Source organism: Esox lucius, chromosome 19, assembly GCF_011004845.1.
Source record: "Esox lucius isolate fEsoLuc1 chromosome 19, fEsoLuc1.pri, whole genome shotgun sequence".
In the NCBI taxonomy this organism is placed as follows: Eukaryota; Metazoa; Chordata; class Actinopteri; order Esociformes; family Esocidae; genus Esox; species Esox lucius.
This window is the reverse complement of record NC_047587.1, coordinates 5,617,662-5,631,568: the sequence shown is the minus strand read 5'-3', so window position 1 is coordinate 5,631,568 and position 13,907 is coordinate 5,617,662. Positions and strand designations below refer to the sequence as shown.

Genomic DNA, 13,907 nt, shown 5'->3' with positions numbered 1-13,907 from the left:
TAATGCAACTTCATTGAGATTACAGCAGGTCCAACATTCCATACAGTACTGTCCAATGTACTGTCCACATTTTTGGAATGAACAGGGCCTGGTGAATCTCACAGACAGACAGAGAGTATGAGACAGGAGGACAGATGTTAGTATGAAAGCACAGGGGGAAGGGGAATCCATAAGGCACTGAGTTGGATGTGGGAAGCCATAGCGGTGGGACAATACAGTACATGTCTATGTCTTTTATACACTGACGATACATCTTTGGTTACATTTGGACCGGAGGACATATTTCTGACAGCAGTGGTGGTATATTCAACAGCGAACTGCTTACTTTTTCTTGACCCTGCAACCAAAATTCATACTTTTGTCTTTTATTTAATTTAAATAAAATATAAGATCAACCCCCATGGCAAATCAACCTGCGGGGATTTTGACAAAGAATGTAACTGAACAAAATTAAATAAGAATTATTAATCAAAGACACAGCAAGGAAAAACATTAAACATGAGGCAGGGACATTAAAGTATACAAATAACAAAATAGCACAAAACATCTGAATTTGACAGGTTAATTGTGAACAGTAACCTGTGAACAATTAAAACAGTACATACATTTCAGTTTGGAAGTCTGATGCTGTGGTAAATCAACAGTGGCTCATTACAATACTGTGTGTAATAAGCAAGAAATCAAATAAGAACACTGACTGTCCGTGTCTCTCAGCATGGAAAAGACGACATTTCCTTCAGCAATGCACTGACATGACCTATGAATCTTTCATTAAATGACCTATAAATCTTTCAGCTACATTTCGGTGGTGTAGCCAGGAGGAAATTCAAAGTGGCCCCAATTCAGACGAGTCACTATGAGAGGGTTGATTTTTCACTTACGTCTATGTCACATCTGCTTAAGTATGAATTAAGCCCTAAGAAAAACTAAGGTGTAACACAATAGTCTACCTACAGTGTATTAAAAGGATTAGATTGTGTGTCTGGATCTACCCACTATAAAATAGAATAGACACAGATAGATACAGATCTGATCATGTGCCTGGATCTACCCACTATAAAATAGAATAGATGCAGATAGATACAGATCTGATCATGTGCCTGGATCTACCCACTATAAAATAGAATAGACACAGATAGATACAGATCTGATCATGTGCCTGGATCTACCCACTATAAAATAGAATAGACACAGATAGATACAGATCTGATCATGTGCCTGGATCTACCCACTATAAAATAGAATAGACACAGATAGATACAGATCTGATCATGTGCCTGGATCTACCCACTATAAAATAGAATAGACACAGATAGATACAGATCTGATCATGTACCTGGATCTATCCACTATAAAATAGAATAGACACAGATAGATACAGATCTGATCATGTGCCTGGATCTATCCTCTTCATAAAACAGACTGCCATCTATTAGGAGAGAGCAATCAGCTGTTTTAATTTTAGGTTTTGCTGAAACACTGCATTTGAATTGCTGCAATTTTATCTTTAACTTAACTATTGTACGAATTTGGTCCTTTAACGTAAATAAATGACATCAGTGTAATATCTAAAGACATTCACAGGTAGGGTTTCCATGTTGGCATATCAATAACGTTAAGGTAGTATCATCAGTAATCAGGATATGGAAAGACATTGTGCTGAATGAAAACAAGGCTCATGTAGATGGGTGTGAGTTACAAACTATCTCTAACAACGCTCTATCACTGAAGGCTGAATGCTGATTGGCCAAACCGTATACCATGGGTATGACATCACATCACTTTTCACGTCTTTAATTTGCATTGGTAACTGGTTAATAAGAGCAATAAGGCTTCTTGTTTTTTTTTGTATATTGCGTTTGTGATGCGTCGTGCCTTAGCACTGCTGTTAGCCGCGGTATATTGTCCATACACTACACCCGCTCATGCCTTATCGACTAAATATACCCTGTTCCACTACTATTGCAGAGGTTAATTAATGAATGTGAACAGCTTCAGTGGGATTACTGCAGGCTTTGGTCTAGTATGGTGGCTCTAAACTCAAGCTCCAGTAGACCAAGAGCATTGAACTGATTCACTGTCACAAAACAAGGCATTGTGTGGTTCATGGTGGTTAAAGATGTAGAACAACTGACACAGCACCCTGGTACCAAGCTAGTTTTTTACCAACGTGTGCATATCAACCCTCAACAACCTGGTGGAAAACACTAAGTGTAGAATGTAGCACCAGAAAATGGAAAAGCAGGAGGCTCTTAGAAGATAAACCAATACCTGTATGGAAAAAGGTAAAAATTGGTCATAGTTAAAGGAAAGGTATAAATGCTTTCAGGCTAAATGACAGATGTCCTTCAGGTCCCACTGTCCTGGGAAATGCTGAATCAAAGCAGATTTGTCATTACCACCCCCCTCAAGAGTTTACACCGCTGTTTCAAGAAGAATACACGCAACAACACCTCCAATAAAAACCCTCAGGATCAGCAGTCAAGACAGGGCTTTGGCAGAGAGGCCCTGGCCAGAGCTAGAGAGCAGTTTCACATCTGTCCTCCAACAACATGGCCACCCGGTCCAGTATCATGTTCGCCATAGGACTGGGGTCCAACAGGGTCAGTGGGGCCAGAGGATTTGAGTCTGAAGAGAACCGTTCATCCCTAAAACGATTCTGTCCATACTTCGGCTTCCAGCTGGAGACAACCTCCTCATTCAGCTGACAGTTGGGTCAGGTTAGTCAAGACTCTCACCCCAGCAGGACTGTCTGGTCTCTCTCCTGTCCGAAGGAGCTTCCACGGGAAGCATTGCTAGGTTGGAGCAGGCAGGTAGACGGGCAGGCAGACAGCTCAGTGGAAGGGGTAGGGGTAAGGGCGTTCTGTTCAGCTGTGGTAGCTAGGCACGGCTTGCTGTTTCTGGGAGAGGCGCATCAGCTCCTCCCTTATAGCCTTGATGAGGGAGGCCGAGGAGTGGTTGGGGGGAGAGGAGGACTCCTCGCTGGGGTAGCTGAACCCGGCGGTGTGGTTGTCTAGGTGGGCAGGCGGGGCTGACGGCTCCCTTCGGGCACTCCTATTCGACATCTGGAACATAGAGGAGGAGGAGTCAGGGCAGGCTAGGAGAACCTGATAGACACAGGGACAAAGAAAAACAAGAGCAGAGAGGAGGTGCAAAGAGGAAACGGGAGGAAGTGCAAAGAGGAAACGGGAGGAGGTGCAAAGAGGAAACGGGAGGAAGTGCAAAGAGGAAACGGGAGGAGGTGCAAAGAGGAAACGGGAGGAGGTCCAAAGAGGAAACGGGAGGAAAGTGAAATGTTTCACTTCAGTCAAGGGTCAAATTGTACAGTGTAGAAGGAGATTTCAGGAGGACATGAGGGGGTGCAGTACGGCAGTGTGAGGCCAGCACAACTCACAGGGTCTCTGGTGGGTCTGAAGTCATCGTCAGGGTAGGGGCCCCATCCTGAACCCCCAGTCTGACCTGGAGGGGCCCTGCTCCCCGCTGGGTACCCCCCGTTGACCCGGGTTCCCAAACCCACCTGGGTCAGGTGATGGAGCTGGGCGCCTAAACACAGACAAACACATCAGTAAACACACACACACACCTATTGACTGTGTGTGTGTGTGTGTGTGAATATATACCTGTGGTGCCCCCTACTGGTCGTGGCCTGGCAGATGAGGGCATGTCTTCAGTGTACAGACCCCTGGAGGGGTAGAGGGCGTCTGGGTGGAGCTGGTCACCATGTCCTGGGTCACCTGGTGAAATGTAACTGGAGCCCAGGCCCTGCCTGAAACACACACACACACACACACACACACACACACACACACACAGTCAACACACACACACACACACAGTCAACACACACACACACACACACACACACACAGGTCAATCACTGTCAGAGTGTCTTTTTCCGTCACCCGTGAAGTGGGCGTCAGTCATTGTTTCAGTGTGTTGTCCAAATGTTTCAGCTAGGGGTTGTGAACGCTCAAATGTCAAAACCACAGTGATATCCTTCACGTAAAGAAGAACATTGTCCTTTTTTTACTTCCCACATGGAGGCTGAGGCCCCAGCTAAAAAAAAGAAATCACTGTTTCACTGTTAAGCAAAATCTGTCATAATCCGTCACATCCAATCAGTCACATCCAATCAGTCACATCCAATCTGTCACATCCAATCAGTCACATCCAATACGTCACATCCAATCAGTCACATCCATAGTGTCTACATGTATTTGTGGGTTAGTAAAACAATCAATCCTCTGAAACAAGAACCCATAGAAATGGCAACCGTGTCTGTCTTCTACTGAGCAGTTCAGAGACCTCCGCACAGACCGGATCCATTAAACTTCTGAAATAAAGATGATCCACACTGAATTATGGATGAGGCCCGATTCCCTGACCTGCACATGAACGCATGTTTGAGGAAACATCCCCCACTAAGGAACTGGGAATAGGAGACCACAGATGGAACGTATGGGTCAAATTAGCTTTGCCAAGAGTTGTGAAGGACAAATTAGTTAATGATACAATATTAAATTATATCAAATATTAAAAACCTGTTGTGTGACCCCTTGAATGCTGACGTTAAAAATGTTAATTACAGCAACCAGTTCATAACAGCAATTTGCCACCCCTGGATACATACCAAATATATACCACCGTGAAGAGTTATATAAAGACACAGGATGCATTGTAAATATTAGCCATATACCACACCCCCTCACACAGGCCATATACCACACCCCCTCACACAGGCCACATACCACACCCCCTCACACAGGCCACATACCACACCCCCTCACACAGGCCATATACCACACCCCCTCACACAGGCCACATACCACACCCCCTCACACAGGCCATATACCACACCCCCTCACACAGGCCATATACCACACCCCCTCACACAGGCCATATACCACACCCCCTCACACAGGCCATATACCACACCCCCTCACACAGGCCATATACCACACCCCCTCACACAGGCCATATACAACACCCCCTCACACAGGTCATATACCACACCCCCTCACACAAACCATATACCACACCCCCTCACACAGGCCATATACCACACCCCCTCACACAGGCCATATACCACACCCCCTCACACAGGCCATATACCACACCCCCTCACACAGGCCATATACAACACCCCCTCACACAGGTCATATACCACACCCCCTCACACAAACCATATACCACACCCACTCATACAGGCCACGTACCACCCCCCCCTCATACAGGCCATGTACCACCCCCCCTCATACAGGCCATATACCACACCCCCTCACACAGGCTGTACACCTCACCCCCTCACACAGGCCATATACCACACCCCCTCACACAGGCTGTACACCTCCCCCCTCACACAGGCCATATACCACACCCCCTCACACAGGCTGTACACCTCCCCCCCTCATACAGGCCATATACCACACCCCCTCACACAGGCTGTACACCTCACCCCCTCACACAGGCCATATACCACACCCCCTCACACAGGCTGTACACCTCCCCCCCTCACACAGGCCATATACCACACCCCCTCACACAGGCTGTACACCTCCCCCCTCCCTTTCAGTCATGATTGTACTCACCTCTGTAGCAGACTTGGGATTGAAGGAGGTGACAGCCCTAACTCGGCATACCTCTGAGGAGAGAGAAGGGCATATTCACCACAAACACACACACACACTGGGATAGACAAGGGACACCACAGAAGCTTGCTGATCATGTTCTGCACATCTAAACACATCTAAACACGTCTAAAAACTGGGAGATGTGCTTTATCTGGGAGCTACGTATTGATAATTCTACTGATACACTTTACATAACCCTGGCATAACACCTTTTGGCAGAGAATCTAACATCAGACAGCACTCTTAGCTTCGGGATTTTGCAGAAAGTAGAGAAAAAGCCTATGGGATAATTTGGTTTTCTAAGTGACATTTCAGAACATATAAATGCTCTGAACAAAAACAAGCACGGCTAATCTATTATAAGACCTAAGAGGAACCCAGGCTCTTTCTACACCTGTTTTTATTGGGCTACCTTAAGACATCAGAGCTCTTATGGCCAGTTTCACAGACAGATTCAACACTTCCCTTTTCACGTGCCTACGACTGAACGCATCAACCTAACCACATCGTTTAGCCTAACAGCTTCCAATGTTTTAATCTGTATATGTTTTCTTATTATGATGTTTTCATTCGTTTTGATGTTTTCATTTGAGTATTTGTTTTTATGTTATTGTACTTTCATATATTTTTCTTTGTAGAGCACATTGAATTGCTTCGATGTATGAATTGTGCTAAATACATAAACTTGCTGGCTTGCTAGTCTAGGACTACAGAAATCAAGGTCAATGGAATTCTTCACTGTGTTAAAAAAGTCAATGAAAATATTCAAAAGAGTCAATAAAGTAATAGGGCCTGTGGGGGAGTGCTATAGCTAAACCTGAGGGCTGTTCCTAGGCACAACTCCATGTAATCTCCCAGAAGTGTCTTATTTCTATTAGAGCCAGAAAAATATAAACATATTCCAATATACCACAGCTTTCTGCCAATCATCTTCTTGGACCAAAATGACCCAAGTTATAATTGCTCCTATTTAAAGTAGCATATTTTGTCTGGTCCAGCCTCAAATGCACAAACATAAGGGGCTGGTTCCACAGATAAGAAAATATCAAGCTCCATGGGGATTTCAGTTGAGATGGATTTTTTATTCCTGGACCAGACCCAGACGGTTTTCTACTGGAATGCAACAGAAGCGCACTAGTATTTGAATAATACTCAACAATTCTTATCATTTAATTAATTATAATTCAATAATACTAACTTATACTGGGCAAATCAACCTGCCAGTCACAGGGTTGGGGCACTGTATTTGAAACACACGATTGGTGGTGCCTCAAGGCAAATAATCCTCCCAAAACACCAGCAGGCCTCATACCAACACCAACTATCCACAGGTCTGAACAGTTGACATTTCCCATGAATTCTTCCAGTGGTACCAGTGGTGTGGAACCAGTTTTTACAGAGCAGGCTGACGGCTGCAGTGGCGTACAGCTGTCTGCAGGTTTGTTGTCGAGAGTCGAGTATAAGCCCCTTACTGGCTAGGGATCAGAGCAAACTTGAGCATAGACTGGACTGGTTATATGTATTACACCAATAGGCCGCAGTCTGTTTCCTATGACCAGGCGAGAACTGAATCACACCTCAACTTAACAAAAAGCCTGCAGAATCCCACGACAAAACCCTCTGGTGTCAACGCCTGTGTAGAAGGACCAGGATGAGACGGGAGATGGCAGGATGGGAACGACTAGTTCAGGCTCACCGGGGAGAAAGGGCTGATTGGCGGGTAGCACGAGCCCCAGGGACGTGCTCCAACGTGGGCCGGGGGGCTGGTGTTGACCCCGGGCAGGGTGACACCGGCCGTGCTGCCCTGGGAGGTGGGCGACACCAGGGCAAAGGCGTCGTCCAGCAGGGAGTGCATCTGCTGCCGGGCCTCCTCAATGGAGGGCTGGGGGGGCATGTAGGGGGGTGGGGGTGGAGCGTGCCCCGGAGGGGGGGAGTTGGGGCCCATGAACACGTCATCGTTGGGGGAGGGGGTCCCAGAGTCCGGAGCCTGATCAGGGTCCGACTGGAGTGACAAGACAGGAAGTGGGGAAAGGGAGCAAAAGGACAGGAGGAGACAGAGAGAGAGGAGGAGAAAGAGAGGAGGAGAAAGAGAGGAGAAGAAAGAGAGGTGGAGAGGAGAAAATAATCATTCACCAGAGCCCTTTAACATGAATGCTAGAATGGCAATTCAGCAGCAACCTGAAGGAAATCTGATTCTGTATTATTTTTTCAATAAGAAACCTAGTCCGGACAATGACAAGGTATTATCTCCGCTCTGATCACATTTCTACTTGGAGGAGTATTGATCGACATGTCACTGTGAGGGAGTCAGGGCGTCCCGTGGTCCCGGGGATGATAAGAAATGTGTCTGGGACGGTTCAACACAGACTTTGGGATGATTGCGGGACGACAGGCCATAAAAATACAAAATGCCTTGACTAGGGGTTCCATACTAACATCTTTCAACACAAGGCTGATTAAATCATCCTATTTGTCTTACACGCTCATCAACTCTGAATAACTAAGTCACATTACAAGCACTGCAATGTGTTCAAGGGTAGGATGGTGGCGCATCTAAGGGAACAACCCTTCTCAAATGAGCACTTGATGCAAGCGGTTTTTGTAATGTGACAGAGGGATATATTGACTATAGCTAATGGAAAACCAGAAAAGGAAGCAGGCAAGCCTAGTTCAGCCAACCTGCAACTAAAAGAGAATGGTTGTTGCCCTCACTGGACTTGAACGTGAGAGGCGGTGTCTTTAATGTAAACCTAGGGTACAAGTACAAGTACTTACAGTATCTCACAAAAGTGAACACACCCCTCAAATTTTGGAAATATTTGAGTATATCTGTGACAACTAATATGTGACAACACTGAAGAAATGACACTTTGCTACAATGTAAAGTAGTGAGTGTACAGCTTGTATAACAGTGTACATTTGCTGTCCCCTCAAAATAACCCAACACACAGCCATTAACGTCTAAACCGCTGGCAACAAAAGTGAGTACACCCCTAAGTGAAAATGTCCAGATAACTCTCTAGAGGCAAATAACTCTCTAGAGGATCTGAAATAAATTATTGCCTAGGCTATAAGAAGATTGCCAAGACCCTGAAACTGAGCAGCAGCACAGTGGCCAAGTCCATACAGCGATTTGACCGGACAGGTTCCACTCAGAACAGGCCTCGCCATGGTCGACCAAAGAAGTTGAGTGCACATGCTCAGGAGCATGTCCAGAGGATGTCTTTGGGAAATAGAATTATGAGTGCTGCCAGCATTGCTGCAGAGGTTGAAGGGGTGGGGGGTCATCCTGTTAGTACTCAGACCTTACGCCGCAAACTGCATCAAATTGGTCTGCATGGCTGTCGTCCCAGAAGGAAGCCTCTTCTAAAGATGATGCACAAGAAAACCCGCAAACAGTTTCCTGAAGACAAGCAGACTAAGGACATGGATTACTGGAACCATGTCCTGTGGTCTGATGAGACCAATATAAACTTATTTGGTTCAGATGGTGTCAAGCCTGTGTGGGGGCAACCAGGTGAGGAGTACAAAGACAAACATGGTGGTGGGAGTGTCATGGTCTGGGGCTTCATGAGTGCTGCCACCACTGGGGAGCTACAGTTCATTGAGGGAACCATGAATGCCAACATGTACTGTGACATACTGAAGCGGAGCATGATCCCCTCCCTTCGGAGACTGGGCCGCAGGGCAGTATTCCAACATAACGACCCCAAACACACCTCCAAGATGACCACAGCCTTGCTAAAGAAGCTGAGGGTAAAGGTTATGGACTGGCCAAGCATGTCTCCAGACCTAAACCCTATTGAGCATCTGTGGGGCATCCTCAAACGGAAGGTGGAGGAGCGCAAGGTCTCTAACATCCACCAGCTCTGTGATGTCGTCATGGAGGAGTGGAAGAGGACTCCAGTGGCAACCTGTGAAGCTCTGGTGAACTCCATGCCCAAGAGGGTTAAGGCAGTGCTGGAAAATGATAGTGGCCACACAAAATATTTACACTTTGGTCCCAATTTGGACATTTTCACTTAGGGGTGTACTCACTTTTGTTGCCAGCGGTTTAGACAATAATGGCTGTGTGTTGTGTTATTTTGAGGGGACAGCAACTGTACACAGTTATACAAGCTGTACACTCACTACTTTACATTGTAGCAAAGTGTAATTTCTTCAGTGTTGTCAGATGATCAGATACAATCAAATATTTAAAAGAAATGTAGGGGTGTACTCACTTAATTGAGATACTGTATATTTGGGTACTTGCCGATACCGAGATGCGATACCAAGTAGTCAAAGCTGCACTAGGTAGGATTGTTTCAGTAAAACAACAAAAGTTCTGTCCCCTATAAACATGTTGTGGATCTCTACGTTAAGTTACTTAAACTCTAACCATTTCTCAATGTGTTCCACCTTATAATATTCTTTGACTTACAGGCGCTGGTCATAAATTTAGAATATCATCAAAAAGTTGATTTATTTCAGTAATTCCATTCAAAAAGTGAAACTTGTACATTATATTCATTAATTTCACACAGACTGTGTAATGAGACTGAAATACATCAGTCTGTGTGGAATGAATGTATACATTAGACAAGTTTCACTTTTTGAATGGAATTACTGAAATAAATCAACTTTTTGATTATATTCTAAATTCATGACCAGCACCTGTATATAATGTATTATTTAAATAGTAATTTGTTTCATTTATATTTTACCCCAAATAGTTTACCCATCGCAGGGTTTGATTTTGAAGAAAAAACATGAAATTCTGAAGTCTTATTGTTGCTGCCGAATGTATAAAACGTTTCACCGAACACTTTTATTTTGAAGGCAAAACACAAAAACCGGAGGTCTTATTGCTGCTGAATCTCTAATGTTGCCTGCATGACGCTAATCCACAGAAGCTATCGAGTTGTGACAGTTAGCATCTTACTTTGAGTTGTCGCTCAGACGATGGCTACCTTTATATGAATGCGACAGCCACTTACAGACAGCGAATCACAAACGTGCGCATGCACAGACACAGCCAGGCACTTCCCCAGGTGAACTCACCACATAGGCCACGTTGTTAACCCCAGGGTACCGTCGGTAGGTCCCATCACTTTCATTGGAGATGAGGCGGTCCTTGTCTGCTTCTGTCAGGCCGCCGTTCAGCTGGTGCTTCTTCTTCTGCCTCGGAGAGCGTTTTCCCCGGCCGCTGAGACACACACACACAACGTTAACATCTCTAGGCTACGTTTCCTTAAACCACGTAGAGGTGCGCACACACATTGACTAGCACTAAAATGGCCGCCCTTTTCATTAAGTGCTCTCACGTTGACCGATTTGTCCTCTTCCCTATATTACTATAGTACAATAATACTTAATATACTCAGTTAGTCTTTAAATAGAATCTCTTACTTAGGCCATATCTCTTATCTAGTGGTTGTTTGGAATGGAATGAATGCGTCGATTTCACCCGAGGCAGGCTTTATTGACCAATGACCACATTTATATGCCTAAACTTAACATAACTGGTAATGCCCAAAGCTAAAAGTAAACCCAATTCTAACACAGAAAATGTACCCTTTATGCCCAATTAGATGCTTTCTCCTAAACCTACCCCCTAAAACTGGCTTACATACTGTCCCTATTGGGGATCTGACAAAAACCTTGTGGGGACCCATTTTCCAGGTTCCACAGCTATTGGGAGGACATGGGGTCTCATCATGTACACAGACACAGACAGACAGACAGACAGACACACAGACAGACAGACAGACACACAGACAGACAGACACACAGACAGACAGACAGACAGACAGACAGACACACAGACAGACAGACAGACAGACAGACACACAGACAGACAGACAGACAGACAGACAGACAGACAGACACACAGACAGACAGACACACAGACAGACAGACACACACACACACACACACAGACAGACAGACAGACAGACAGACAGACACACAGACAGACAGACACACACACACACACAGACAGACAGACAGACAGACACACAGGCAGACAGACAGACAGACACTCAGTCACAGAGTAACTCTCTCCTCACTTCTTTTTAGGCTCCATGAACAGCGAGGGCATTTGGACATCTGGGTCCAGGATCTTGTCGATCTGCATCTGGGCCTTGTGGTAAATTCGGTCCTGGTCTTTGGGGTCAGTGGTCAGACCACTGTCCACCAGGTCATCCATGGCGGGGAAGTCATAGTGACCCTTCCTCTTGGCCCGCAGACGGATCTTATTCCGATGGTGCTCGATCTCAGACTTATGCCTCAACGCCACCTGGATCTTAACCAGAACAGGCACGACTGCAGTGAAACACACCAGGCCAACATGTAGCTACACTACACACACGGCCTAACCGGGATCACGTCTCTGCATGTCCACACACACCACAGAGGAGGATCAGGATCAAAGACTGCTCATGCCATGGCTTCCTGTCAGCACATGTGTCTGCTAACGATGGACAGTACTGCTACCAGAACACCACCGTAACCCCAAAAGGGCTCACCTCCTTGTTGAAGGTGATGTGCGGGTCAGTCCCTCTGCCGTTGATACCGTTCATAGTGGGGCTGTGGCGCTGGGGCAGGACGGCCATCGGCTGCATGGCGATCAGCTGGATCTTATTGGGCAGGCGCCGGGTGCCATCAGCCGAGCGGGACATGCGGTCCACATGCTCAAAGATGGAGGCCGAGGAGAGCTGCTCATCGTGGCCGTTCGTGGGCGGAGGACCTGAGGGAGATTGGAGAGAGATTAACGGTAACATCACCACCTGGCAGGGGTTGTCATTAAGGAGATAGATCTGCGTGTTTGTGATTTTGAGGATCGAGGCTTCAATGTAAGTGCACTTGGTTAAATGTTGTTATATATCAATCCAAACTCTTAAGTTAACCAACAAGAATGACTGCCAAAACTTGACAGAGTTGTTAACTTAATTCCCTGGCACGCCTCAGAGATTAAAGTGCATTACTAAAGTGAGACAGCCATCCATTGTTGAGAACTCACAGGTGTTGTTTTACTACTTTCAACACCAGGGGGCAGATCCTTTATGTACCAAGGAAAGTCAGTGAGAACAAATTCTCTCAGTCTCCTAACAACCAGTGTACTCTGTACACAGATGATACTTCTCAGATGATACATCACAGATGATACTTCTCAGATGATACTTCTCAGATGATACATCACAGATGATACATCACAGATGATACATCACAGATGATACTTCTCAGATGATACTTCTCAGACGATACTTCTCAGACGATACATCGCAGACGATACATCGCAGACGATACATCGCAGACGATACATCACAGATGAGTATACCACTGTGAGATACTACTAATTCAGATTAATAGCCTAAAGGGAACTACCACAAGAAACAGATCTAAGCTTGTTGCTCATGGTTTCTTTGTTCTCTAAGAATAAATGTCTCTACTCTGAATAGTGGAGATGGATGAGAAGCACGACACAAAGCAATCAAGAGACAATGGAAGTCCTATCACAGCCACACGAAATGCAGCTACAGAGGCACAAAGCCTTATCTACAACACAGACAGACAGAAAGACAGACAGACCCAGACAGAAAAGACAATTCTTACCGATCCTATTCTTTCCTGCCAGCCACAACAGGAAGACAGGAAAGGTTAAGGGAAAAGCAGTAGACAGAAAAATGAAAGTTAAACAGAATGTAATCTAGTTTGAAACACATCCATCAAGCCTACAGTTTGTCCTTGCATTTCAGCAGCCCCACACATTAGAATAAACAGTTGAAGAGTTTGACATGGCTCTGCATTACATCAACACTGGTGTGCTGTGACTTTGGCCTGACCCTGTCCATGCTGTTGCCAGGGCAGATAGGCCGGGGTGAGAGAAGACAAAGGCAGAGCTCATTTAGAAGGACAAATTCCAGTGCTGATAGCGTTCAGTCTCCTGGCCTCAGCTGAGTCTATTTAGACAGAGGGGGATTGGGAGAGCAGCCACGGGCTGGGTCTGGCATGCTGAGTGGGGGCCTTCAGGGAGTGTGTTCGGGTGTGTTTGTACTCGGAGGGCTCGTGCACAGGCGCGTGTGCTCTAATGGTCTCGGTGTATATCTGAGGTGTGGACGGGAGCCAGTGTTGCCATGGGTGCTTGCCATTTAAAACACTGATGGGGATCTTGCGGGCCTGCTTGCTGTCGTTGGGTGTGGCAATGGCTCTCGGGTTGTCAGTGGCTGCCTCCCCCTCACGATCACTGGACCCAGCGCTCACCATGGAGTCCCCATCCGATGGGGAGATCCTGTC

At 46.0% G+C, this 13,907-nt stretch overlaps 1 protein-coding gene across 3 annotated transcripts in view; it reads right to left on the bottom strand.

Moving 5' to 3' along the window:
* Nucleotides 1-353: 353 nt before the first annotated feature.
* si:ch211-1e14.1 (UPF0606 protein KIAA1549) overlaps nt 354-13,907 on the bottom strand; it is a 61,031-nt gene continuing 47,477 nt past the window's right edge. The window contains exons 13-22 of one of the 3 annotated variants that reach the window (XM_029115094.2): nt 13,760-13,902; nt 13,227-13,241; nt 12,140-12,360; nt 11,681-11,916; nt 10,674-10,818; nt 7,327-7,632; nt 5,589-5,641; nt 3,621-3,766; nt 3,395-3,543; nt 354-3,065 (exon numbers count right to left, since the gene is read on the bottom strand). In XM_029115094.2, coding sequence (XP_028970927.2) covers nt 2,868-3,065; nt 3,395-3,543; nt 3,621-3,766; nt 5,589-5,641; nt 7,327-7,632; nt 10,674-10,818; nt 11,681-11,916; nt 12,140-12,360; nt 13,227-13,241; nt 13,760-13,902 — 1,612 coding nt within the window. In that variant the 3' untranslated portion in view covers nt 354-2,867. The remainder of the gene's footprint in view (nt 3,066-3,394; nt 3,544-3,620; nt 3,767-5,588; nt 5,642-7,326; nt 7,633-10,673; nt 10,819-11,680; nt 11,917-12,139; nt 12,361-13,226; nt 13,242-13,759; nt 13,903-13,907) is intronic. The other 2 variants (XM_029115096.2, XM_029115097.2) reach the window with 2 other exon arrangements.